Source organism: Pelodiscus sinensis, chromosome 6 (genome assembly GCF_049634645.1).
Source record: "Pelodiscus sinensis isolate JC-2024 chromosome 6, ASM4963464v1, whole genome shotgun sequence".
Lineage (NCBI taxonomy): Eukaryota > Metazoa > Chordata > Testudines > Trionychidae > Pelodiscus > Pelodiscus sinensis.
The window spans coordinates 32,179,799-32,206,759 of NC_134716.1; the positions used below are offsets into that span (position 1 = coordinate 32,179,799).

Consider the following 26,961-nt stretch of genomic DNA (forward strand, 5'->3'; position numbering starts at 1 on the left):
GAGAAAACTGAATTTTTGTGGTGTTTTACAGCACTTTATTTTTATTTTTTTGTATTTTTTACACCCCAATATTTCATCGCCCGCCTGGCTCCGGTTAAGTTGTTTAAACAAATGCGGTGCAAGAAGGGGGGGGGGGGAGAAAGTGTGTCTGAAAACTGCAGGTACTGGGGCTTCTAATAATTAGTGTGTTAAAGGGGCACTTGCTATTTAAAAAACAAAAAAAGTTGCGAAACACTCGACCAGCCCATTCGGTGCCCGTCGAAGGGGCGGGCGGCAGCCCCCCACGCCGCTGGAGGGCGGTAGAGGCGGCGCCCGGGCCCGTTCCCGGGACTTCGGGTTGCAGCGCGCGGGTCTGGCCGACTCCTCGCGCGGCGGCGGCGGCGGCATGTGGAGGCCGGGGCCGGCGCGCGCTGCGGCCCGGGGGCTGCGCGCGGCCGCGGGGTGGCGAGGGGCGCTCGCGGGACCCGCCGCCTCCTGCCGCCAGCCCGTGAGTAGCGAGACGCCGCCGCGGCGGGGGGAGGGGAGCAAGGGGGGGGCCCTCGCGTGGGTCTGCAGGGCGAGTCTCTCCATGAGCAGCGTCAGCCGCGTGAGCTGCCCCTGCCGCGCTGCGACCGGGAGCGGAGGGCTCCTGCCCCCGGGAATGCAAAGCGCTGCGGGGGGGCGGTCCGACTAGGTGGCCGTAACACTGCTCTGTCAGCGGCGGGCGCGGTGCGGAGTCAGGTCGGAGCTGGCCGCGTGCAGAGATCCGCCGAGGAGGAGGAGGAGGAGGCGAGAGCCGGGGGAAGCCAGTTTTTCATTGGGCTTCCCAGCTTTTCATCTGGCTTCCCCCGGAGCACTGGACCCGCCCCCACGTGGCTGCCTCGGATGGAGCAATGTGGAGGGTGAGGGGGGCAGGTGGCAGATGGTGCACGGGGGAAGCCAGCGACAGCCCTGGCCATCACTAGACCGCAGGGGCAGGAACTCAGGCGCACCCCGTTAGTGGCCGCTTTTGAAAGTGTTGGCTAAAGTGACTTGTTCAAGGTTGCGTAGGAAGCCTGAGGCAAACCAAGGAACAGAAGGCCCATCTTCTGTTTTCTTTTCTAGTGCTTTAAACACAAGATGATTTTCCCCCTTTACTAGATGATAGTAAAAGGCAAGAGTATCCTAAACATGTATTTCTGCTTCAAGAATACAGACAGGGCTGGGTGTAGACTGGCATGATTTTCCGGAAATGCTTTTAACGGAAAAGTGTTCCGTTAAAAGCATTTTCGGAACAGAGTGTCTAGATTGGCACGAACGCTTTTCCGCAAAAGCACTTATTGCGGAAAAGCGTCCATGCCAATCTACACGCGCTTTTCTGCAAAAAAGCCCCGATCGCCATTTTTGCGATCAGGGATTTTTTGCGGAAAACAAATCTGAGCTGTCTACACTGGCCCTTTTGCACAACAGTTTTTCGCAAAAAGGACTTTTGCCCGAATGGGAGTGTCAAAGCTTTTCCGCAAGAAGCACTGATTTCTTACAATAGGAAGTCAGCGCTTTTGCGGAAATTCAAGCAGCCAGTGTAGACAGCTGGCAAGTTTTTCCGGAAAAGTGGCTGATTTTCCAGAAAAACTGGCCAGTCTAGACACAGCCACAGATGTATGGGTTGGGACTTCTGAGAGAGTTTTTGCTTCCTTGTTGGTTCTGTAAGATAACAAATGAACCTTTAACTTGAAAAAGAGCAGCTTTTGGGATTCTGTTTCTTAAATATTACACACACTGACATTTTGTACCATTGCTTTTGTTAATGTTTAATGTAACTTCTTTTTTTAGGATTCTCATCTTCAACAGTTAGACCGCGTTCTAAAGATTAAAAACAATAGTGTTCACTTTATTCATTTAAGAAATGCAGGAACTTTGAATGATAAAAGGTAAGTTTTTTTTCTGAATTAATTGTATCAGAATTCTGACAGTACATACAGATTCCAGAGAAAATATCTATAAATGTGGCAGCCATGAAAATGAATATAGTGTGATTGTTGATATGAACTAGGGGGAAAAGGTTAGCCTTTTGGGTAAGGAAAGGACTTGGAATTATCACTTCTGAATTCTCTTTCCAGGTTTGCCACAGATTTCTTGTGTGAAATCATTCATTCTTTAGTTTTGCCATCTGTAAGGTAGACTAAATGGTTCCTCAGATATCTGAGATAATTGGCGTGAGACACTCCTGAAGAGTGTTTTATGGTAACTGTCATACTTTTGCCTTGTCACATTGTTTGATACTGCAGACATTTAACTGAATTGTGTATTGCTATAAGTATGCATGCACAATACCCAGATACGCAAACTAGATGAAAGGGTACTACTGAATTTGATCTTTTTTTTGGGAGACCTCATTTTTTAGGGCTGCAGCTGCCTCTATTTCTCCTTTGGAAAAGTGGAGATGTTGAGAGATTTGCCTAATTTGTAACATGTTTTGAGATTACTGGACGAACACTAATTAGAAGTGCAAAATTATTATTTTGTTGGAATGAATAGGACTTACAAAAGAATATGAATGATGAGCACTTCACTTTGTTTACAAATGCAGTTGCTGTTTCCTGTATAATAAGTATATGTTTATAAATACAAATTATTTAGATTTACCTTGCAGATGTAGTCTGTCCTTGCAAGAACTGCTTAATCTTTAACAATGTTGTATTTTATAATCAAGAAGTCTTCCATCAGTAACATTCTGGGCATAGAAGTAACTGGAGAAAGACACCTATTTAGTCCAATTAGCTGTCTATAATTTCAGATTTAAAAAAAATCCACCTCATTTATAAGGTTGCTTTATGGTATGTGGTAATTTATGACAGAGTACCTCCAATCGCATGGGACTATCTCATGGTTAACATGTTCCCATGATGATATTGCTCCTGTTTTGCATTTGTTACAAAAAAAGAGTTTCATGCTAAAGTAATACATATTTTCTCCTATAATAGTAATAGAGATGTAGCTGTGTTAGTCTGGTCTTGCTGAAACAAAAGACAGGACTATGCAGCACTTTAAAGACTAACAAGATGGTTTATTAGGTGATGAGCTTTCGTGGGCCAGACCCACTTCCTCAGATCAAATTGTGGAAGAAAATTGGCATGACCATATATATCAAAGGGATACAATAAAAAAATATGAACGCACATAAAATTGACAAATCAGATTTTAGAACAGAAAGGGGGTGAGGGCGGGAGGTTAGTGTCTATGAGATGATGTTGGGGTGATAACTGGGGAAGCTATCTTTGTAATGGGTAAGGTAGTTAGCATCTTTAAGGCCCATTCGTAAACAATTTTATAATTGTTCACTTTTTTTGATTGTATCCCTTTGGTATATATTATTATTGGTCATGCCAATTTTCTTCCACAATTTGATCTGAGGAAGTGGGTCTGGCCCACGAAAGCTCATCACCTAATAAACCATCTTGTTAGTCTTTAAAGTGCTGCATAGTCCTATATTTTCTCCTAGTAATCTCAGATTTGTTTACTTGCCACTGCAGTTCTTTAGATGAGAGTACTTATGAAAAACTTGCTGAAGAAACACTGGACTCATTAGCAGACTTCTTTGAGGATCTAGCAGACAAGCCTTTTACGCCTGAAGATTATGATGTCTCCTTTGGGGTATATTTTACAGTTTCTATTCTTACTGTAATTATTGTGGGGATTTTCCTTGAGGGAAATATTTTCATTCAACTAATCTTTAGTGCAAAAGTTTAAGATTTAAGGAACAGTTCACACTGAATAAATTAGTGAAATAAGTTTTTTAATTTGATTTTACTCATTGAGGGAGTAGCAGCTTTTTTGATTGAAAAAATATATATTACACTTTTAAGATTTAAAGAATTGTAAAATTTAACATTTAAGCAATTACATTTCTTTCTGTGAGAGTTTTAAACAATTATTACCTGAAGCTGGAAATTTGTTTCCAGTCTCTTATACTGGTCTCTGGTACTGGTACTTTTACATTTCACTTTCAGATTTACTAGTGGTTATCTTGGTGAAAGTGACAACTGTAGCTAAATTTATTTTCAAATAACTGTCAGTGTATTTATAGTGGATGGAATCAATTAGATTATATGTTGCTGTGCTTGATTTGAGGAGAATAAAATCTAATCCTGGCCCCTGAGTGCAACAAAGGTTCGCACTACTCTGGTCTTTGGACTGGGATATTAGTTGCTTTCTGTTTATATTCCTATGTAGAGATTCCCAACTAGTGGTTCTACACATCACAATTTGGATGTATATAAACAGGAGACTTGGGCTTCTGCTGCTAGCATGGAGGCCTTTAGTCCTCAGATCCTCTAAGGTCAGCTTTTCTGAGCACGATGTTCTCTCTCTGTCTCACAGATGTATGCAAGTGGAAAAATAATAACCTCTTTTTGCATTTGGCAAACACTGACAATTGAATATTTGACCAGATATTTTACCAGTAACTTAGCAAATAAATAATAGCAATATATTATTCAGCTGCTAGGGTTTTGAATAGATATTGAAAGGCTTTGATTATTAGCCTTTCAGTATCTATTCAATATAAAGAATAATTTGAAAACTAAACTGAAAAATAACCCCTAAAGGGTTATGTTTTATGTTTTTCTTTAGATTAAATATTTGTAAAATGCTTCCTTACTTGAATTGCTATTCTCTCCAATAACGTTCAAAAATAGTGTTTTTGACATGTACTTAATGAAAGGTTTGGAGGATTTTTATTTACATCAATCTTAACATTCACATTATGACTATTTGGATTCATATTATTAAAAGACTAGTAATGTGACTAGCCACAGGGTGGCACACTTGTAAATCTTGAGCTTTTACATTTTTCCATTGAGTTAATAAGTGGTATGTTTGAGGAAATCTCCTTTTCAGAGTAATCTCATTAGCAGAAATAATTAATGTCCATAACAGTGTGCAGTAAGCTATGCACAACAATAAGAAATTAATTTTCAAGTGTTTTTTACATTAAATTAACCCTTTACAAATATTTTAAAATGTGTTTTCCAAAATTTTAGGAATAGTGCAGCATGAATGTGCAAATGTTTTGTTGCCAGGGTTTGAAATTAATCCTCACTTGCTTTACAATGTTAAAGCAGAGATCACCTCTCTTATGTGTGACACATCATTAGGACTTCTGATTTTAGTTTTTAACCAATTAAAGCACCCTGATACAAATAATCATTTCTGGTGTTTTTCTTTTAACAGATAAACACCATTTTTTCTGGTATCTAAAAGCTTGTCTACAGGGAGCAGTACTACAGACTGCAGGAGTCTGATTTCTAAAGCACACTAATGTGTTGTGCATAATTGGTCCATGCAGACCAGAGGTGGGCAAAAGCATCTCAGTGGGCTGGATCTGGCCCACCTACAGTTTTGATCCGACCCATGAGGCAGTTCCGGGCCCTGCCCCCTAGCGCGTTGCCTGGGAGCCGGAGACGTGCAAGCCCTTTTAACTGTTTCTATTTAAAGAGCTCGTGTCTTCCCTGCGCCTTGCCTGGCAGCCGTGAGGAACACGAGAGCCCTTTAAATAGAAGTAGTTAAAAGGGCTTGTAGCTCCGGTGCCGTTAGCATGTTGCTAGGGAACCAGACACGTAAGCCCTTTCAACTGCTTCTATTTAAGGGGCTCACACTTGCTGGGTGGCTGCATTGCCTGTCATCCGCCTGGCAGGCGCAAGCCCTTTAAACAGAAGCAATTGAAAGGACTCGCAACTTTCAGTCCCACTGGCCCATTGCCTGGGAACTGCCCGGGAGGCGTGAGCCCTTTCAGCTGATTCTATTCAAAGGGCTTCTGCTTGCTGGGCAGCTGCCAGGCAACAGGTTAGAACGGGGCCCAAGAACTGCTGGCTGTGCTAAGTGTATTCTAAGCCTCCACCCCAGACAACTCGGGGAAGAGACTAGCCCATAGCACCCTCCTATCCATTGGCCAGAAGTCAAGAGGCAGGGACCCCAGGCCAAGCAAAGCTCCCGGTAGGTTAGCTCTCAACCTTCCGGGTCAGCCCACGGCAACGTCCGAAATTTGCGAAGTAGCCTCCCCTTCAAAAATTATTGCCCCTCCCCCTTCCCTGATGTAGACACTGCTGGTGCACATTGAATGCTTCCTACTGCATTATAGCAAGGTACTGTTTGCAGTAGGGATGTTAAATTTTGAATAATCAATTAATTGAGTAGTCAGTGGAATTTCCATTGACTGCTTGATTAGTTGATAAGAGGTTGGACGGGAGGGCACTCGCTAACCTCGCTGCGCCTCTGCCTTTTAAATGTAGTAGAAGCCGCTTGTGGCTCTTACTACATTTAAAAGGCAGAGGCGGTGCAGCTGGGAACCCAGGGCGGGTGGCTCTTGCTACATTCAAAACAGTCAGTCAGGCGTGAGCAGGGACTGTTTCAGTCCCCACTGATGCTGATTTCCGCTGCACCTCTGCCTCCCCTGCTGCCACCACCCCCGCGGAGGTGGTGCCGTGGGGAACCGGCTTTTAAGCTGGCTCCCCCCAGCACTGACTCCCGCTCCTCCTCCCCCCCCCCCCGCCCTCCCTCCCACCCCCGCTGCCTCTGATAAGATGCCTATCGGGTAGTCAACTAGTCGCTTACATCCCTAAGTAGTACTACACTGAAGTGAGCTAGGGACCATTACAGAGAGATTATTGATACTCATAGTACTGTAATGAGTAAGGTCATAGTATATGTTGTTCATTTACAGTTTATAGAAAGAGAAAGCCCCAAACTTCACAATTTTTGGACATCTATATAAAATTTAAAAAAAATGCTGAAAAAATAAAACACAAAAACTGAAATTAACAACCCCCTCCCCAAAACCAGAAGCCCAACACAATAGAGCTTTTATTAGCTCTATTGAACCCTATTGGAATATTACCAAACAGTTGTGTACAGCTCTGAACACCAGCTAATAGAATATATTAACACATTTGTGCAAATGATTTAATTAGAATAATTGGTAGTTTTCAAAGCTGTTCAAGGTACTTTTGTTTTATCTGTTGCATTTCATACTGTTCTTATTATTTTCACTGTTCTGAGAACTCATAATGAGAGTGGGAAGAGGTTAGTTTTAATCCTCATGACACATTGGGCTAAAGCAGTACCCAATTAAAATAAAATAACTGGCGAGGAAATTGAATGACTCAGTATTAATTAGCTCATCAGAGGTGTATTTTATTCATTTGCACTTCTTTTCTTCTATACCATATAGAATAATCAAGCAATCTTTGTTTCTTTACTGAACTGGGACAGCAGCAAGTCTGGGATTTAGATTCACACTTCTTGTGAGATGCCAGTAATATAAAGGGTTGGGTGATGTTGCAGAGGAAGTGAGCTCTAAACTGCTGTTTTTGCTGTGAAGTGATGTTGAATTTTCAGTAGTTACTCAAGTCACAAGGTAGACCGCTGTTGAAAATTCAGAACAAAATGTTACCTACGGAAAATTAAAGCAGATCTAGCAACTGTCTTCTGCATCAGAAAAAGGGAATGCAGGATCACAAGAGTAGCTGTAACATAGAGGGGGCAACAGTGCGTTTGTGGAGGCTGTAGGGAAATAGAAATGTGTGGCTATCCTAATACCTGATCTACACCACTGCTATTTTTTCAGTGTAATTCAGGTCACTTTCAGGTTTACTCAGTTCAAATAGTATCTGTCTTACATCCTTAAAGTTAGGACTCTGTAAAAGAGTTATAGTTGCCCTCCAAAATAACCTTGTGAAAATGTCAGGCCAGTATAAATCTTCATGCTGAAATACAGAGATTTCAATGTAAAGTAAACACTCCCTAAGAAAATGTTCAATAATTGAAATAAGCAAATCAAAACAAAACTCAGATAGTTAGAAGTAGAACATTCCTGAGCTATAATCCAGGATCTTGGCATTTTAACATAAGCTATGAGGAAATCTACTTGTTCCACTCATTTGGCGACAATGTACAGCTACAGAAAGAAAAGTAAAGTAAACTGGATTGCCTAGAGGTTCAATGGGACATGGAGCCTCTTGGCCCTGGACACCTGTTTTAATCAGGTTGGTAGTGAACAAAAACAGTTGCTTCCTTCTAACTGTTGGATATTCTCGGTGAAATGAATTGATGGTCTCAATCTAGTTTCTATTGGACTATACCTACTTCACAACTCAACACTAATCCTGACCCACAAACTAATGCAATAAAAAGCATCATGTAATAAAACATGCTCCATTTTTTTAGAGAGAGGTCAAGATTCACAGGAGCATTATTATTTGTTTGAGTCCTAACACTGTGGATGGTGCTGTACCAACTCACAAGTCCAGATCAGGAGTGCTTAGAGTCTAGGTAAAACACAGATGATATATGTGTCACCATGGAGACTGACAACTTCTTCTAATGGTGGTCCCACTGTCATCAGTGAAGCAAAATGCCACAGCAAATTGTTGAGGATTTGAATTTCCACTAATGATGCTGATGAAGATATATCACACGTTGGTGTTTTGATGTTTATAGCTACAGTGCCTGTTACTGAAGAAACATCATAATTCTTATTACGTAATGGTACTTTCCATCTTCTCCCCTTACCTTTGTGCTTTAGAATGGAGTTTTGACAGCTAAACTAGGTGGAGACATGGGAACCTATGTAATCAACAAGCAGACACCAAACAAACAGATTTGGCTGTCTTCTCCCACTAGGTAGGTAATTATATATATGTTACAAAAAGGCTTAACATTCAAAGATAAATTAAAGTCTGTCTGCTAGCCCTGTGGAGACTTTTTAATGTTGCTCACATTTCATGCCTTTTCTAAGCACTATAGGCTTTTTTCCTAGAGGTATAATAACTAGTTTCTTTTTATACTTCAGGTGGTGGACCAGCTGACTCACAAACTAGTACAATAATAAGTATAATATAATAAAACATGTTCCGTTTTTTTAAAATGTCTGGTTTTCACAAGCACTATGAACACTACTGAAGCCTAAAAGAAACCGCTGTGATAAAAGAACTGTTGGGAGGATGAATGAGACTGTGTTATGGTCTAATACTATTCTTGTTTAGGGATTCATCCTGTATGCCTGTGTATGCTTTTCTTGTTTTGTTTGTGTGAATGTTTTTCTGCAGCTTCATTGAGAGAAGTTTTTATCAATCTTGTGCAGTTCTTAATGTGGAGGTCTTGTTTGCTGTGTCCTCTGCCTTGTCTTGTACAGCAGTTTGATCCATTTCACGTTTGGCAATTGGTTCTGAATGGTAGAAAGATATGCAGAATGTGTTTGAAAAAAGCGATAAGTGGCCTTACCAAAAATTTACAGTGAAATCTGCCACTTTCCCAGGACCATCATCTCTCTGGCATTGTTGATGAATGGCCTAGCTAAAAAGGAAAGACAAAGCATATACATTCAGCTTTGCAGGTAGATTTCTTAGAGGTCATTGAAATAGAACATACGAGCTATAAAATCAGGAATGGATCAAGCTATTGTGCAGTAGGATTAATATTTTTAGAAGTGTTATTTTAGAGAATCATCTTATTTTAAATAGTCTGTCTAAGTAATTAAAATACACTTTAGTGATTTGCCTTCTGGTCTGCTACAACTGTTTTTTGTGTACACTTGGTGTACAGCGATAACCTTCAATCTTTCCAGACTACTGTGCCCCTTTTGGAAGACTGATTTGTCTTGCATACCCCTAATAAGGATGTTAAGTTTAGATTAATCAACTAATCAAATAGTTGATGAAATTTTCATTGACTACTCAACTAGTCAGTAAGGGCGCCTCTGCTTTTGAAATGTACAAGAGCCTTCCAGAGCTTTTGTACTTTTCAAAAGTGGATGCATGGGGCCAGCGGAGAACTCAAACAGTTCCCCACTGGCTCTGTGCTCCCTGCTTTTGTACTGTACAGGAACCTTGCCGGGGGTGGGGGGAGGGGAGGAGAGGAAAGGAAAGGGGGGGTGTAGCAGGGAACTAGCAGCACTTCCACCTTTGAAATGTAGCAAGAGCCAGGCTCTTGCTACATTTCAAAAGCCAGGGGTGGGCGGAGCATGGTGGGAGCGGGGGATTCAAGCAGTCTTCTGCTCGCCCTGTGCTCCCCATGGTGCTTCTAAATTTGAAATGTAGCAAGAGCTCTGCTCTTGCTGTATTTCAAAGGTAGAAGTGCCGCTAGTTAACTGCTGGGCCACTCTCCTCCCCCCATGGAAGCTGTCCTGAGGGAACCAGCTTTTACGCTGGCTGCCTCCAACACCGGATCCTGCTCCCCTCCTTGCTGCCCCTCTCTGATAGAGGCAGCGGGGCGGGGGGAAGCAACTAGTCACTTACATCGCTAACCCCTAAGTTACACTTCTCTTAAAAGCTACTTGCTTACAAAATCAGACATGAAAATAGAAGTGTTATAGCACACGGTTACTGAAAAATTGCTTGCTTACATTTTACCGTACAATTATAAATCAATTGAAACATAAATATTGTACTTACATTTCAGTGTATAGTATATAGAGCAGCATAAACAAGTCATTGTATGAAATTTTAGTTTGTACTCACTTTGCTATTGCTTTTTATGCAGCCTTTTGTAAAATTAGGCAATTATCTAGATGAGTTGACATACCCCCGGAAGACTTGTGAGTACCCCCAAGTGTACACATAACCCTGGTTGAGAACCACTGGTGTACAGTATATTAGGTAAACCGTTGTAGCCTATTGTTAATCCCTCTCTCCTTCAGAATCTTGGTGTGTTTTTTTTTAAATAAACAGGATATTGCATTTCAAAGAGTTTTATCTTGGTGAGGCAGTAGGCAAGAAACCAATCCTTTTTATTTGTCTAGACACTTGCAGACAGAGCCCCAGAATCCAAGTTATTCATAAGATTTTTTTAACCTCATTCTCAAAACACAAGTTCAGGTTCTGTTTACATTATCTGGTGATTAAGAAGTCAGAGAGTTTATATTGTATTGGGATCTATTTAACTTTTATGAGCCAACATTAGGAGTGAAGAGTGTGTGTTCCTGAGCAAGAGATTTGTGGATGAAGAAAAGTGAGAAGGGAGAGGAAAAAAATTGCTAAAAGCTCCTGACACTGAAATAATTTTTTGTATGTCTGCCTGGGAAATCTCTCTCTCCCTTATAAAGTTTTGTCTTTATGCTTCATCTGTTTATGCCAAATACTCGCGTCTTCCAAGAAAACACTATGGCTATGTTTACGCTCGCGGCTTCTTGCGCAAGTATGGCCATTCTTGCACAAGAATCCGCAGAGCGTCCACACTGCCCACCAGCTCTTGTGCAAGGAAATTTACAGTATGGCATGGTAAGAGAGGGCTTCTTGCACAAGAGCTACACTCTTTTTTAACAGGTGTAAGCCTTCTTGCGCAGGAACTGTTGCGCAAGAGGGCAGTGTGGACGCTCGGCAGGGATTTCTTGCGCAAGAAAGCCCTATGGCTAAAATGGCCATCAGAGCTTTCTTGCGCAAGAGAGCATCCACACTGCCATGGGCGCCCTTGTGCAAAAAAACAGCTCGCACGTGGCAGTGTGGACGTTTTCTTGCACAAGACTACTTGCACAAGAACCCACCAGTGTAGACATAGCCTACATGTTTACTTAGTTTTCCAATTCCTGCTAAGTGATTTTGTAACTCTTATATGCAAACATGTACTGCATGCACTGTAACTGACACCCTTTACATATGTGTCCTGGATATGATGCGCTAGAGAGTGGGAGAAGCAAGCACTGCTGCTAATGATGAACATAATTTGAATATTGTGATGTTTTGGTACCACAGCTCAACAAATGTAAAATTGTTGAGTGTTAATGATCACTTTGGCAACACAACCATGAGAGAGGGAGAAAAAAAACACTACCATGAGAGAGATTAAGAAAAGGAAACTGCAGTTGAATCTCTTTAGCTCTAGGCTGCTGTGTTTTGGTACACGCATTCAGGAGAACTAAATCTGCATTTGAATAGCAGTGTACAATTGGCATATTCAAAAGGTGTGCCACCTGCATGTAGCAGGAGTGGGTCTTATGCATTTCAAAGGGAGAGAGGCAGTGGTAACCTGCTGGGTCTCTCCTTTTGAAATATACAAGAGTCGAAGGTGGCTCTTGTATATTTCAAAGGGAGAGGTTGCAGCAGGATAGCGAGCGCCCCTCCTTATCAACTAATCGAGTTCCATTGATTACTCGATTAGCTGTTTAATTGAAATTTTACATTCCTACCCGTGGCATCAGGAGCTCCAAAGTGTTTTCAGATGTAGCTCTCCTGCAGATAACGATCTCCATGGCAGATATTTTTTTATTTAGTAATTTAATCAAATTTTATTTAACTAGAGAGAAAATAGTATTCTGTGCTGTATACAGCAAAGCATTTTGGACATTTGCACATTATTTCAGCGCATTAGTACAAATACTTTATATTAATACAGCACTTTACAAACAACATTTATAACGCCTTTAGGAACTACTTATTATTACCACTGTTACAGATTGTGGAGAATGTAAATCAAGTGAAGGAAAGAGGAACCTTAATGGCCTTGATCCAGCGAAGTGTATAAGCAAAAGTAGTTCCATTGAAGTCCATAGGACTACTCACATGCTTTAATTTACACACGTGCTTACTCTCAGATGCTTTACTGGATAGAATGATTTCTTAAAGGCCATGTGTTGGAACCAGTGTTTGAGCTGGAATTAGAGTTTAATGATGATTGGCTTCTACTCCATGTTGAGACACATACCCCTGTCTTGCTAAATATTATTTTGCCTCTGGCTGCTTTCTTTAATTTAGTCATTCAAATCCTCCTGGTATTTTTTTGAAGATGGCTGAAATTTCAGAAATGTTTGACCTATGCTGATACAGTATACATGTTCTGTTTTCTAGTGGGCCCAAACGTTATGACTGGACTGGAAGAAACTGGGTGTATTGTCATGATGGAGTATCCCTGCATGAACTACTAGCAGTGGAACTCTCAAAGGCACTAAAAACTCAAATCGACTTATCTCCCTTGGCATACTCTGGAAAAGGTGGTACTTGATCATTTTCTACCTCAAAGAAATCAAAAGACTTTGGCCTGTTGTCCCTTTTTGGTGTATAGTTTGTAAGGTTAACACCTTGATCTACTTCCATCTTCATATTTTTTGTTTTAACTTCACTATGTTGTGTAACAATAATGTGACCATAATATATTTTTCTTATTCCTATATGTTTGTGTTAGTGTGTGAATTTGTGTTTGTTATATGGGTTGTTTTTTGTGTGTGTATGTGTCACTGCATTCAAAATTCAAAGCTAATTATGGCATTGGACATTGGTTGTCCCAGCCATGTTCTGACCATCTGGTTGGTGATTCATCAGTAATGCACAGATGAGATCTCATGACCAAAGACAACGGTGCTACTCGTGTTGGGCCCTTACCCTAGTTCAATTAAAATCAATTAAATTAACTGCAGCGGGGGAGAAGAGATATTAAGGTAATATTTTATGTAAGAGCCTATTGTGCTTAAAAGGAAATGGAAATGTTTTTATTTTCCGTAACAGGTGTAATAGGTGTAATTTTCTTCTTAAAATATCATGGGATTTAATCTGCAATTCACATTTCTGCCTTTTTCCCTTCAATTTTTCAGGCTTATTCTTTTAAACTAAACTTCCAGCTACCAAATCTGCTTTCAGCAGGGGTCCAAGTAGTAAAAAAGAGTATAATGTTTTTGTTTAAAAATGATACATTCATAGTTGTAGAAAAAAGGATTTTTTTTACCTTTTCTCTATTTCCTTTTGCTATGAGTATCTTCATAAAGTAACCATACATTGCTTAATAATATTAATGATATATTTATGTCAAGTGAGGGTGTTCTATTCCAATAGAAATAAGCCAAGCCAAGCCAAGCTTGGCATAGCTCATGATGCACGTCTCATGTTGTTGAAGTGAGGCACAAGGCCAAAGGCAAAGAGATAACACAAGGCATGCACTGAAACCCTGTTGTGTTATTCCTGCCTTCTTAGGTCTGAGAAACTGGAGCCTTCGGACTAGCTGAGAAATGTAAAAAAAAGACAAAAATAGGTGATTTACTCGAGATATCACCCCCAAATAATTTATAAAGAAATCATTTAATAAGTGACATTCAAACCTTTGACACTATAAAAGTTGCTTTATTGTAACAATAGTTATTCCTTTTCAAAAATTGTATGTAAAAAAGGAGCCCAAATTTTCTGTCATATTTGCAAGACCAAGCCACATGTATGTAAGCTTTTAGCATTATATTAAAAGAGACCTGATACAGATTTTGAAATGCAATGTTTTCTTGGCTTCTGAGTTCCCCTGACAACTTCCTTGTGTTTAAAATGACACGACTGCCTGTTTGGCTAATACTGTTACTTTTGTGATGTGTCGTTGAACAATATGTAATAAATATACAGTATTCTTAGGTGGCATTGCCCATTATTTGGAATTAAAATGAAATTCTTGATACCAACTCTTGCCTGCTATTAATTAAAATATGAACTAACATCTCATGGAAGCCAGTTCTGCGTTAGATTATCTGTGCTATGTATGTGTATTTTTCAGCAAAAGGGAGTCAGTCACGTTCTTGCTAAATAACTTCTGAAATCAAGGAAATACAGTTAGGGCTACCAGTATGAGTCAGAGAGAGCAAAACACAGCACTACACAAAGCAGAGAGAAACCAGAACAGTTAAAAGAGGTGGGGCATGAACACCTCATTTACAGCAAATAGGAATTTGAGATGAAGCTGTTTAAATTTCACCCCTTCACAAAACTAGATTTAGTCAGCATGTATCTGACATTAGTGGTATGTTCACACAGGAGCCTTTTCAAGTTGGGTGAGACTTGAGCTAGTTGGGCGTGTTCTGGCACTGTACAAATAGCTGTGTAAACTCTGTTATGAGGTACAGCTCAGACTGGAGTTTGGGCTGTGAAGCTTACATAGGAGCAGTTTGGACAGACCAGCTGCGCTCTACACGGATGCTACAACTACAGCGGTCCAACAGAAGACTCTTGGGTAAAGAGGATTTCCAGTGCAGGACTACAGTCGTAGAAAATCTTACATATATATGTTAGAATATGAGCAACCCTATTCTAGTGCTAATCTAAGAGCAGGTTCTGCTAATGGCCACTTCCTAGGCACAGCTAATAATTGAGAAGACTCAAGAAGTAGAAGGTAAAAAGCAAAATAACCCAAACATGCAATAGAGAAAACTGTCTAAATAAAATGGCTATCTCAATTGAAAGTGTTTACATAACATAATGGCACTTAATTGATATGAGCTAATTGATTATGTTCCAAATTTGGATATGGAAGGTGGATTCTTTACAAGAGCTTAGTGTTGGCTTAACACTTGGTCTCTCTGATATCAATGGAAGTTTTACTATTGGCTCAGTTAGGTTAATGGAGAACACTTTTCAGAATTCCTTTAAAATCCTACCTATGCCTAGAATTCAGTGTTTTCCTTCTTTTGTTACATGCCTGATCACTAGAACCCTGCATAGATACAAAACTTATATCCATGTCCACACCCACATCTGCCCAAATGAGCTGCCAATATCCGCCTCCACATCCGCGAATGCAGATGCCTGCCGATTTTCAGGGCTCTCCATCACCTGTGCTGACTATACTCCAGTGGGTAGGTATTTTAGTAAATAAAGGCTTTCAGTAAATTGGGGGAGTGGTAGACAGCTATAAGAACCAGGGTTTAATCTCAAGGTACAACATAATTCAGAAAGCAAAAAGCAAATTGTGTCTTGATGCATCATATTGGAAGATCTTTGGACAGAGGTTCTGTTGTCTTACATGTTTTGTACAGTGAGGGCCCTGATCCCAAGCTGGGAGTTTTGTGTGCTGCCCTGACATGAATGTAAAAGTGTGTGCCAGAGAGACTGATGCACCTTCATTTGTCCCTCTGCACTAAGGCTGCAATACATTGACTCAGTTGATGAGTATCATTACAAGAGCATAGGTGCTAAAGCACCTCTTTTTGCTTCCTCACTTCACTTGTCTTGTGGCATTATACTCTCAGACAAATGCACTGAATTAAAAAAGGATGAAAATAGAAGGTAAAGAAAAGTCCCAATTTAGCTCCACAAGTTGTTTCACAAAATGAGAAAATCCTGCCCTGAAGAGTTTATAGTCTAAATAACTGAGAAGACTGACAAGTGAAGAGACACACAGTAGGGCTGTGCAAATAACTTTTGGTTTTTTACTTACTGGCTGAACCAAAAACATTTAAAAGATCAATTTTAAGTTTACCCTCATCAAAAATTTCAGGTTTTGGTTGTTAAAAAAAAAAAAAGCTATTTAAGTTCACAGTTCTCTGATTGAAATGTTTAGATTTGAAATAACCTTGCATTTTTTTACTTATTTTGAGTGAACGAAACATTTAGTTTCAAAGGATTTTTTAAACCTTTTAAAAAGAACACTGAAGTAAAAAAAAGGCAAAGTTTTTCCAAATCTAAACATTTCAATCAGAAAATGGTGAACTTAAATAGCTTCAGAATTTTTTCCTTTGTGTTTGATGGGACAAAAGGCAATACATGGAGGGGTGTGCTTTTTCAAAACAATAAAGCAAATTTTACATACATTTACAATTTTTTTGTTAAATCTGATTGTTTAAAAATAATTAAGCTGAAAAATTTGACCTTGCTCTAATAAGCAGGAGTAGGGCAGAGAGACTAATGCCATGGAATAAAGAGAGAAAATTGGATTGTTAGTTCAGTTTAGGCATATGTTTGGGTTAATAGCTCAGTTTTGTGGGTCTGAAAATAGTTTGTAGGCGTGTGTTGCAGAAATGAGTTCTTGGGAATAATGTAGATGGTTAAAGCAGTTTTTGGAAGAGCATTCAAAATATGAGTCAGCATGGGAAGAACAGAGAAAGTTGTGTGAAAAAAGTCAAAGGCACTTGGAAGTGGGTGAGGCAAAAGGGGACATGAAAGAAAAGATCAGTTGCAGATGGAAGGTGCTCTATGTGGTCTTTGCAAGTGAGGACAAGACATTTTAAATTGGCTGCACACAGCTGTTTGGAGCTGTTGTGATCTATCCTGTGAATGCTTCATAAAGAATAGGAGTGACTTGTATGCTGCTATTGAGGGGTTTTTTTGAACCGTAGTAAGACCAGGAAAGGACTTTATTTATTTGCACCCTTTCCAGGGTTTTGTCTGGAAGATAGAATCAGCTAATATCTAGAGAAAGAAAACAAATGTTTACAACAAGCTCCTCAGAGCAAGGCAGCTAACCTCTCCAAGTTGCTGAATTATTTTATCAATTTGTATTTGGGTAATTGTGTAGCACTAAGAAATCAATATGGTACAATGGATGATTTTGTACATGTTAATTCACTGATTTTTACACTGTTCCTGCTACTAATTAATATTTTCTGTTATGTTTGTCTTATTCTATATACAATTTTAAGAATAACATGTATCCTTGCATACCGCTCTTCATCTTCAAAACACTTAAAAACATTAGCTAATCCTTATGAGACTCCTATGGAAGATAAACATAATTTTCTATCTGCAATATATGGACTATATATGGAGTTTACTTTTATTAAGGAAAAAGGAATTGACACCAAAAAACACGTGAAACAAATAATGCAAATGGTCAGACAAACTCAGAAAAGCAAGGACATTCAGAGACTCCAATCTCCACGTCTGGTCTCATTTTGCTTTAGAACTGCAGTTGATTATCTCCTGCAGTAGCTGAAGGAAAAATAATTACTTAATTAACCCTGAACATCAATTATGTATATTAACCCTTATTTGTTTGGGGGCTTTTGGGGAGTAGATAGTTCAATAATGTCACTTACATTTCTGTTAATGATTAACAACACTTGGAAGCAGGGCCTTTAAAAATATTGTAATGGGGGAATATATCTTAATAGAAGCAGGCTCTTTCTGCTGTGTTTAGTTTTCAAGTCAAAGATTTAATTAAAAGCATGGTCTCTTATTCCTTCTGTTCAATGCATGGCATATTATGCCATAGTCAATCAAAAAGCAATTCTGTGAACCCATGCTCCTGGGCATTCTGAGAATTTCTAAACTTGAGCCACTGCTGTAAAATGATCCTGCCCACACTTGGCAACTGCCCTGCAAATTGTCAGAAGCCTGTACAGGGTAAAGTCCAACAGCTACAATACACTGTTATAAAGCTGTTGTGGGGAGTAAACTGTTTGATTTGGGAGAAATTTGCTTAGAGGGATACTATGAAGCAAACTAGCCAACAAAAGGCGATTTTTGTTGCTCCTTTATGATGTGTAAATATTACTTCTTAAATAAACCCTCATTTTTCACATTAAGACGGTCAGGACTTGGCACTCTCTTTTCAGATCAATGACTTCAGCAAAGACTGGAAAGCTGAAATATCTGGAAGTACATCTCGAAGCATAGGCTGATTAGGGAAGTTTAGGTTTCAGAATCGTGTCTGGAAGAACTGGAGGGTTCAATTACATTTTTTAGCCTGCAACTTGAGTTGCTATCAGAAGTTTCAGCTGTGAGGTGTGATATCACCAACCAGATAATCCAAAGATTTCTCAAACCCACCAGGAAAACAGAATAATGTTAAGAACAATTAGGAAAGAGAGAGAGAGAGAGCAATCCATATGCAATCCTCTAAATAAATCCATGATATGCCCACATCTTGTAATTCTGGTCTCTCCATCTCAAAAAGATAGACAGAATTGGAAAAGGTATAGAGAAGAGCAACAAAAAGGGGTATGGAACAACATCCATATGAGGAAAGATTAAAAAGATGGGCTTTTCAGCATGGAAAAGAAAAAAAACTAAGAGGGAATAGGATAGAGATCTATTCAGATCATGAATGGTAAGGAGAAAGTGAATAAAGAAGTGCTATTTAGTCCTTCATGTTACAAGAACCAGGACTCACCCAATGATATTAATAGGCAACAGGTATAAAACAAACACTAGGAAGTACTTCTTCACATAAAGGCACAGTCAACTTGTGGAACTCTCTTTGTGAAAGTAAAAATCATAACAGGTCAAAAAAGAACTAGACATTCCTGGAGGATTATAGATCCCTGAATGGCAATTAGCCAGGATGGGCATGGATGCAACTCCATGCTCTAAGTGTCCCTAGCCTCTCTTTGTCAGAAGCTAGTAATATTTCACTTCACGAGTGTCTTTTCTGTTCATTCATTCTGTAACACTTGGATTTGGCCACTGTCAGAAGACTGGTTAGCTGTCAAATGGTCTTACCTAGACTGTTTCAATACTTGTTCTGTGACTAAACAGAGGCCACAGCTGTCAAATCAGCAGTGCTTTTCAAGATTAGTGTGATTTGTAGAGGTCCCAGTTAAGATCAATCCTCAACCCAAGGAGATTTCAATCTAAATAGAATGGGAGGGGAAACGTAGAGGTGAAGTGACCTGCCAAAGGTCACATAGGAAGACAGTAGCAGAGACTAGACTAGCTCTCAGCTCAGCTTGAATCCCAGGCTTGCCCTATTCTGTGAATCACACGGTCTCTTCGCTCAGACATTTCCTAACAACAAATTACGTTGTTAAGCCAAGCGGTCAAAGATTAGGGAAGAGAGGGCTGTTTTTCCTGATTTTTTTTCCTTTCTAAATTAATATAATAGTGATTTTGAATTTAATGTCGATTTTTTTTGGGGGGGGGGCTCACCAGTTTTTTGTTCACTTACGAGACAAAGCGGTCGGCGAGAGGGTGAGTTTCAGGTCAAAACAGGGGCTGATGTAATGGCTCAGAAGATCCCACCTAGTGACTAAACCCCGAGTCTAGTAGCTTTCCTCCTCGCACCTATTGTACCAGGGCTTTGAACCGGTATTTCCTGTTCCACCCTCTCCAGCCAGAGCCAGTCGTGGGGGTGGCTGGAGAGGGCGAGAAGCTGCCAGTAAATGGGAGAGGAGGCTGGGGTAAGTCGGCGGAGCGGAGCTGCTCAGGCGGCTGTGGGTGTGCGCGGGCGGGGGGGATGTAGAACCAGCTGGCCCCCCAGCGTGTGGACAGAGTTTAGCGCGGAACCAGGACCTCAGGCAGCGCTTCCGTGCATGGCAGCTCCCAGCTCCACCTCCCTCCCCGCCCGCTGGGGAACAAGCGAGGGCTGGGCCGGGGAGCGGAGAGGCAGGTGCTCCGAAGGGCTCGGCCCGCTCCGACCCCGCTCACCTGCCTTGCTGGAGGTCTGATCAGGTCCCCCCCTCTCCATTTGCCTCCCACAGGAAATAGCCTGACTCAAAGAGACCCCGCATCTCCTGTCCCCCAGGCGTCCCGGGCTGCTCCCTCCACCAGCCAGGGGGGCGCTCAGCTCCACACGGCGCGGGCTGCTGCCGCCGGACGCCTTGCCAGCCCCGCTCCAGGTATGTCGGCGCAGCCTCGCGGCTCCCCCTTCTCTGCGGAACTGCTGCTTCCGAACCAGCCCAGCTGATTTGGAATGTCGCGGGGTGGTGGGGGGCGAGCCCCACTTCGCCACGTGCAGGCCAGGCGCTTGGCGGGGACTCTTCCAGCTTAGCTGGTGCGGGGAAGGAATTGTCCCCTGGCTCGGGTGTATTGCCCCGTGCAGTGGAGCTGAACAAAAACCCCCTTCCCCAGCCATCAGGGAAGTTCCGCTCCGCAGCCCGGCTTCCCAGCTGGCTCTGTATTGGAAATAAACTTTGGGTAAATCTCTGCTCCGGATCGGCAAGCTGCGGCTCACCCTCCGCCCCTTCCCTCTCCTGCTTTCTCCTCGCCCTTTTGCGCCTGTGCGTGCCTTGGCTGAAAGAAGCCTGAATTGGGTGTGCGTGGCTGGCTGCACATTGTTCTCGGGTTGTTTGGCTTCATGTTCGCTCGGAGGCAAGCCTCAGCAGGCTGCCAGCCCCTGAGGGAGGGAGGGACTCTTGTTCCTGCTTCACACTACCAGCCTCTCCTCTAGGGAGCGGGAATACCCAGAATCTCATTTACAGATGATCTTTTCTGTAACAGGATTATGGGCCTCTGTTTCAATTCCCACGTTAAGTACTTTGAGGGAGTCCATGATAGTAGGTGGGTAGAAGAGCTGTCACTGAGGAATCAGGCTTTCTTTAGTTTTTCTTTCTTGGAGTGTGGGTGGGAGCGAGGGAGAGAAAACGTACACCAGAATAGTGACTCAGAGTGTCTTTGCAATACAGAAAATTTCCAAGATCTTTATGTTGGCACGTCCTCACTGAATGCCAGCCATACTTCTGGATGAGGGGACATTTCAGGATATCAAAGTATTTTAAAACAAGATTTGGCAATTCAGGGGTTCAGAAATACCTTTACAGCTGTTTTGTTTCTTCAGTCAGACCTATTAACTCCTCCTCTTTCTTACTAGGTTAAACTATATGCTAACTTTAAAACACAAACCAGATATTACACAGTACCAATTACTAATAACAGTAGTCCAAATTAAACAGCTGAAGTTTGAGAAGATTTAAAATCTGAGATTGTGTAAACAGCATAGGAATTGACACAGGAAATGAGGGCTAACATAGCTTTTGAAACCGCTAAACCCCAAGGTTTTGTCCCACTACAAAGCCACCACAAGTCTGGTTTGATGTGACAAGGACCTCATAGAAGTTAACTAGAATGTACAAGGCACAGCACTAATACAATGAAATTTAATTTTAATAATGATCACTTAGGGTTAGAGAGACAAGGTGGCTTTTATGGAACCAACTTCTGTTGAGAGAGACAAACTCTTGAGTTCAGGACAAGGCTACACATCAAAATTGTCAACCTAAATTATGTTGACTGTGTTATGCAGTAACTGAATAGCTTTTTTTACATAACCATGCTCAGCTCTTTGCATTGGTGGTCCACATTCTCACTGGGCATGTTTGCACCAACAATAATTGCCAGTGTAAGGACATTGTGGGATAGTGTCTGAAAGAAAGCAAAAGTTGATGTAAGCTACACAGTGTCTACATTGACACTTCATTGACCTAATTATATAAACTTAAGTTCTGTGCCTCTCATGAAGATGGGGTATTTAAGGGCTTCTCTACACTACAAATTGTAATTTAAGTTAATTCAGCATACAGCCAACATAGTAATTACAAGTAGTGGTTCTTGTTCACACTTGCCCCTTTTGTCAGTGGCACACATTCTTAGCAGCAGCACTTCCACAAATGGGACTCACACCTGTCCCCCCTCCCAACTGTCAGGCAGGTGCTGGCTCACAGCTAGGGTCCTCTCAGCCCCATGTGGGGCTCACAGATGGATTCTCCCAGTTCTGGGGATGACTGTAAAAATACAGTTTTTTTTTTTTTTTTTAAAGCAGAACAACCCATTCTAACCAACAGCTGGAGACAGAAGGTGAAATAATAGCATCTATGAAAATGACAAGAATGTCAGTTTCACCGGTGAAACAAAAGACAGGACTATGCAGCACTTTAAATACTAACAAGATGGTTTATTAGATGATGAGCTTTCGTGGGCCAGACCCACTTCCTCAGATCAATTTGTGGAAGAAAATTGACATGACCATATATACCAAAGTGATACAGTCAAAAAAAAAAGTGAACAAATAAAATTGACAAATCAGATTTTAGAACGGAGAGGGGATGTGGGGGGGAGGTTAGTGTCTATGAGGTAATGATATTAGGGGTGATAATTCCTAATTATCATTCATAGTTCCTGCTGTGAGACTCCCTGTTGTGAAACTTAACCTTGCAACACCCTCTCAGCTGGGGCTATCAGCCTGGGAGTGATTGGGGGGTGGGGCAGGAGGAGTGCCCTAGCCCAGACAGTTAGCAAGCTCTGTAGTAGTGTATAGATCAAGCCTTATCAGTGGAATGGGTGAGTCAGGTAGGTGGGAGCTACATTTTAGTGTAGGCGCTTATAGAGACAGGATGATGTAAGGTAGTTACATAACTTGGTAGAGTAGACAAAGTGACCTGAAGAACAGCTCTGTGTAACTTATGTTAGTCATTCAGCTGTAGATCAAAAATAAATGTTCAAAAGCCATTTCTAATCGGCATTGATTTGTTGCTTATTAGTGCTCACGGTTATTCAGTGTTGGGCATGACACAAAAATAATAACCATGCATTGCTCTTCTAGTGCTTTTCCCATCATAACAAGATATCACTGTACAGTATATTCAACACAATGGGCCATATTCTGATTGTTTGACACTGCACGGCCCTGATCATTTAAGAACTGTTAAATAGACTGTGTGTTCAAGGGCAAAATTAGATGATGCATTTGTTTTATATATTTTGAGACTCTAGTATGGATGAAAACTGACCATAATACAGTGTACAAAATGCTCTCTACAAAGCCTCGTCACTGAAGCTTTAAAATAAGCCATCACGGTAATTGAGTCTCCCATATCTTTGATTGCTTAATCTTCCCATTCATGTCTCATAAGGACAAGCAGGAGATATATTTCTTTGTGATCTAAAAGATCACATAGCTGCTAATGTTAACAGTACCAGAAAAAGGAATTGGATGCTAGCCATCCTGAATTATAAGAAATTGGCTAATATTCAGATTTATTGAACTAAAATAAGTTTATTTTAAATACAAAATAGCAAAATGTTTGCAATCAATAGCTTTCATTAACTTTCCGACAGCTCAAAAAGCACATGACATAAATATTTCTGTCCGAATATAGAAAGAGATTATTTTCTAGGGCAGAGGGAGTCACTTGAACCTTTCCTATAAAACAGTATTTTGTTAAAAATGTGGGGTTTTTTTTAATCATTTGAGTGAACTTGTCTTGTGTGTGGTTTTTTTTGTTTTGTTTTGTTTTTTTTCCTGGAATGAATAGAAGTGAGGTGATTTCTAATGCAGTATTTTAAATTCTTTTTTAATCACTTAAGGAGCAAAACAACTAAGCATTTCCATTCTAAGCAGCAGAACCAGTAAGCTACGTCTACATTGGCAAGATTTTGCGCAAATACTTTTAACGCAAGAGTTTTTGCATTAAAGTATTTGCGCAAGAGAGCGTCTACACTGGTATGTGCTTTTGCACAAAGTCATCTGTGCCAGTGTAGACGCTCTCTTGCACGCAAGAAAGCTCCGATGGCCATTTTAGCCATCGGGCTTTCTTGTGCAAGAAATTAATGTTGCCTGTCTACACTGGCCTCCTGTGCAAGAACAGTTGCGCAAGAGGGCTTATTCCTGAGCAGGAGCATCATAGTTCTTGCACAAGAAGCACTGATTTCTTAACATTAGAACGTCAGTATTCTTGCGCAAGAACTTGCAGCCAGTGTAGATAGGCAAAAGTGGCCGTTTTGTGCAAAATCTTGCCAATGTAGACACATCCGTAAAGTTTTTAGGAGCCTCTATCTACATCCAACTAATCCTTTTTTAACAATCTAAGTACTGCCAGTCATTACAATTTTTTTTTAAAGGTGTGGTTATGGAAAAACATCCACAGTGTATTGGGCTTGGAATGTATATATTCCCTGACACATTAATATTATTGCATAAAGTCTGTAAGTCCTAATCCCTATATGAACGGGATTTCAGTGAGCCTTTGATGGCTTTTCCAAGACTGTCCAACCAAGCTGGAAGTTAAACAAATGCTCCCAAGAACAGGCATTCAAGGGCATATTTTAACATGGAGTGGTATGAATTAGGCCTTCTCTGCATTAACAGAACTAGCGAGTATCAGTGTAACTATTAAGCTAATCTACACTGCAGCTATATTAGGTTCACATTGATGTAATTACATCATTGTGGGAACATCTGTGCATGTTTTCTTAATATTAACAAATCCTTAGATGCACTACTAGTGATGGACAACTATTAAAAATTGTTTGGGAATCTTCAAAAAAGCCACCAAGTTCAGAGGTGTGGTTTTGTTTTTGTTTTTTTAAACCCTGCACTTCCCGAAACAGAAGTGCCACTCCCTCATCCTGAACTAACCTAGTATACTTTCTTCTTCAAAAAGAAGAGCTCCAAGGTAGCTAGCTCCCTTGAATCCAGCCAACTCTCTAACTCCTTGTTAACCCTCTGTCTTTAGAGCTTGTTACTACCCAAATCTACCTTGCAACTTCATTCACAATTATTAAAGCCATACGTAGCTCAGATATCTGCTTTATATGTGCAGTTATCTATGTCCACAGACCATGGATCCAATCGTGGATAGAGGCCGGTCCAAATTTTATTCTGCTCTGTAAATATCCTCTTTATATATGAAGTTCTGCAAATATTATCTTTATATATGAAGGCCACACTTGCAGATTGGATGTGGATACAAACTTTTTTTTGAAATGTAGCTGTGTCCTTAAGAGTATTAATAGGCCTTGGACTGTGTGCTGCCTTCTTATTAAGGCCTGGAGAGCTTGTATCTTATACTTAAATTATTTGTATTTAATCTGTACATGACTAAAGCAACAGCAACCAGTGTTTAGTGTTGAATGCATCCCAGGACGGAAGATGAGTTTTGACCTTGGGCCTCTTCAATCCTCGCCCAATTTTAAATATCAGTGATAGCCATTCCACACATCTTTTGCTATTTACTTAAAGAAATAAATGTATCTAACACTTGTTTTTGGATGGGCGTCAGTATAGATGGTTCAGATAAATGTCTAAGAATCCAAACCACGTGGTTCCTCGGGACCTTTCCAGATAGCTTTGGAGGGTTCTGTTCAAATCTAAACATGGTTTGTTCTGACAACATTCTAAAACAGAACTGTATTATAACTGGGTAGGAGGCCTGGAGAGGCCCTGACATGATTCTGGCTGTCTTGTAGGTAAGCACCCTTACTATGAACTGAGATCCTGTAGGGATCCTTTACAACTCTGCATGGTATCGCTGCATATTTTGCTGTTAGGCAAAATGAGATTTAGGTTAACTATGGCAAGAAGGTGCAGCCTGGTCATGGGAGCCATAGTTCCTCATATTTCTTAATCGGAGCTATTTAGGAAAAAAAAGAAAAGAAAAATAATGTTTCTAGCTGGGCTTTTAACACAAGAATAGTTTTCATCTACAGAGGCGTGAAGATTTTCAGGGCTGGTTTGGAATTTTTCCCATACTAATTCATATATGCTTACTCACGCTTCTCCTAATATGAGTCATTCATCTATATTCTTTGCCCACCAAACTAAACAAACAAATTCCACAAAGTACTTTGACCATGTTGTCATAAAAACTTGAGTCTAAACTCCTGTAATATATGCATTTCTCTAACAAAGGTTCCATGTGCTCATGCTACACAATGTATACTTTGTTTCCTGTAGCGATCTTGAAAGAAAGGTACTTGTTGCTCCTTGAGAAACCAACCAAGAAATCTCCCTCCCATGTAGCCATTAGCAGTGATGCTATGCACAAACAGTGGCTGTTTTCTCTCTTTTCCTTCTAGCATCTGTTTCATCAGCTATCTTTGCTTAATAGCCAGCAGATTTGACTTGCTGCACCATGGTGCATCTAGCCTTCTTAGTGCGATTTTGTGTAAGCTGCTTCTGACGATGTCTGGGACCATATGGACTGTTCAGGGTAGAGATGTTCTCTAAGGGGTCAAAAACATTTCTAGTAAATGAAGTGATTCAAAGAAGTTTTCTGGCCCTTCTCTTCTGTTTCAGCGCCTTCCCTGGTTTTCAATATATCCTCTCCTTCCCCCCCCCCCGACATTATTTCAACAGATCTAGCTAAATATGTTCAGCACTAGATATGTCTTTGCTGGAGATCATCTGTGTTGATTTGTAACTATTATAAAACCAAACAATTAACAATAATTTCTAACTTTCTTTTAAATAATTGTTGGTCTTAATACCGAAACAAGTGTGCAGGTGGGCTGGATGGCCTGTTTCATTGTTACTTCCATGATTAGCGTCTGCTAATTTTGAGGGTGTGAGAAAATAAATGTTGTCTTTTATCCAAGACACTTTCTGCAGTGGGGAAAATAACCTGTGGCTAATACTGAGTATCTGTTAGTTATCCCTCTGCCATCCAGTTCAACTGCTTCAAAAATGTTTAGGCCATGACAATGGTTCGTGAAGACAGGGTCAAATTGTTGTTGTTATTATTTATATTAAGTGGGCTTGACTTGTAGTGTGAGGAATGTAGCATATTTTCTAGAACTGATGTTTCATATGGTTGAGCCCAGTCCAGTGGTTCCCAACCAT

The 26,961-nt window shown here is 40.7% G+C and overlaps 2 protein-coding genes and 1 long non-coding RNA gene across 8 annotated transcripts in view; 2 read left to right on the forward strand and 1 right to left on the reverse strand.

The window, feature by feature from the left end:
* Nucleotides 1-306: 306 nt before the first annotated feature.
* Nucleotides 307-14,380, forward strand: FXN (frataxin). 2 transcript variants are annotated; one of them, XM_075931683.1, is made up of 5 exons: nt 307-487; nt 1,792-1,889; nt 3,492-3,612; nt 8,540-8,637; nt 12,795-14,380. In XM_075931683.1, the coding sequence occupies exons 1-5, from the start codon at nt 386-388 to the stop codon at nt 12,946-12,948; spliced, it is 573 nt and encodes a 190-aa protein (XP_075787798.1). In that variant the 5' UTR covers nt 307-385; the 3' UTR covers nt 12,949-14,380. The 2 variants fall into 2 exon arrangements, with proteins under 2 accessions (XP_075787798.1, XP_075787799.1); XM_075931684.1 differs by lacking the exon at nt 307-487 and adding an exon at nt 595-881.
* LOC142829836 (uncharacterized) lies at nt 7,243-19,726 on the reverse strand. The gene is made up of 3 exons (XR_012904663.1): nt 19,576-19,726; nt 9,238-9,309; nt 7,243-7,380 (listed from the first exon to the last, which is right to left on the reverse strand). It is a non-coding gene; the product is annotated as an uncharacterized LOC142829836 (long non-coding RNA).
* Nucleotides 19,576-26,961, forward strand: part of TJP2 (tight junction protein 2) — a 105,514-nt gene continuing 98,128 nt past the window's right edge. For 2 of the 5 annotated variants that reach the window (XM_006137846.4, XM_006137845.4), the window contains exons 1-2: nt 19,685-19,807; nt 20,108-20,245. The gene's annotated coding sequence lies outside the window, so the exon portion shown is untranslated. Of the gene's footprint in view, nt 19,599-19,684; nt 19,808-19,855; nt 20,013-20,107; nt 20,246-26,961 lie in introns of those variants that run through there. The other 3 variants (XM_075931681.1, XM_075931680.1, XM_006137850.4) reach the window with 3 other exon arrangements.

Bases quoted from the DNA above. Each gene is read 5' to 3' on its own strand.
- FXN (XM_075931683.1), top strand. From the start codon at position 386: ATGTGGAGGCCGGGGCCGGCGCGCGCTGCGGCCCGGGGGCTGCGCGCG. The intron at 488-1,791 runs GTGAGTAGCGAG...TTCTTTTTTTAG, and splicing joins CCGCCTCCTGCCGCCAGCCC to GATTCTCATCTTCAACAGTT. The intron at 3,613-8,539 runs GTATATTTTACA...TTTGTGCTTTAG, and splicing joins ATTATGATGTCTCCTTTGGG to AATGGAGTTTTGACAGCTAA.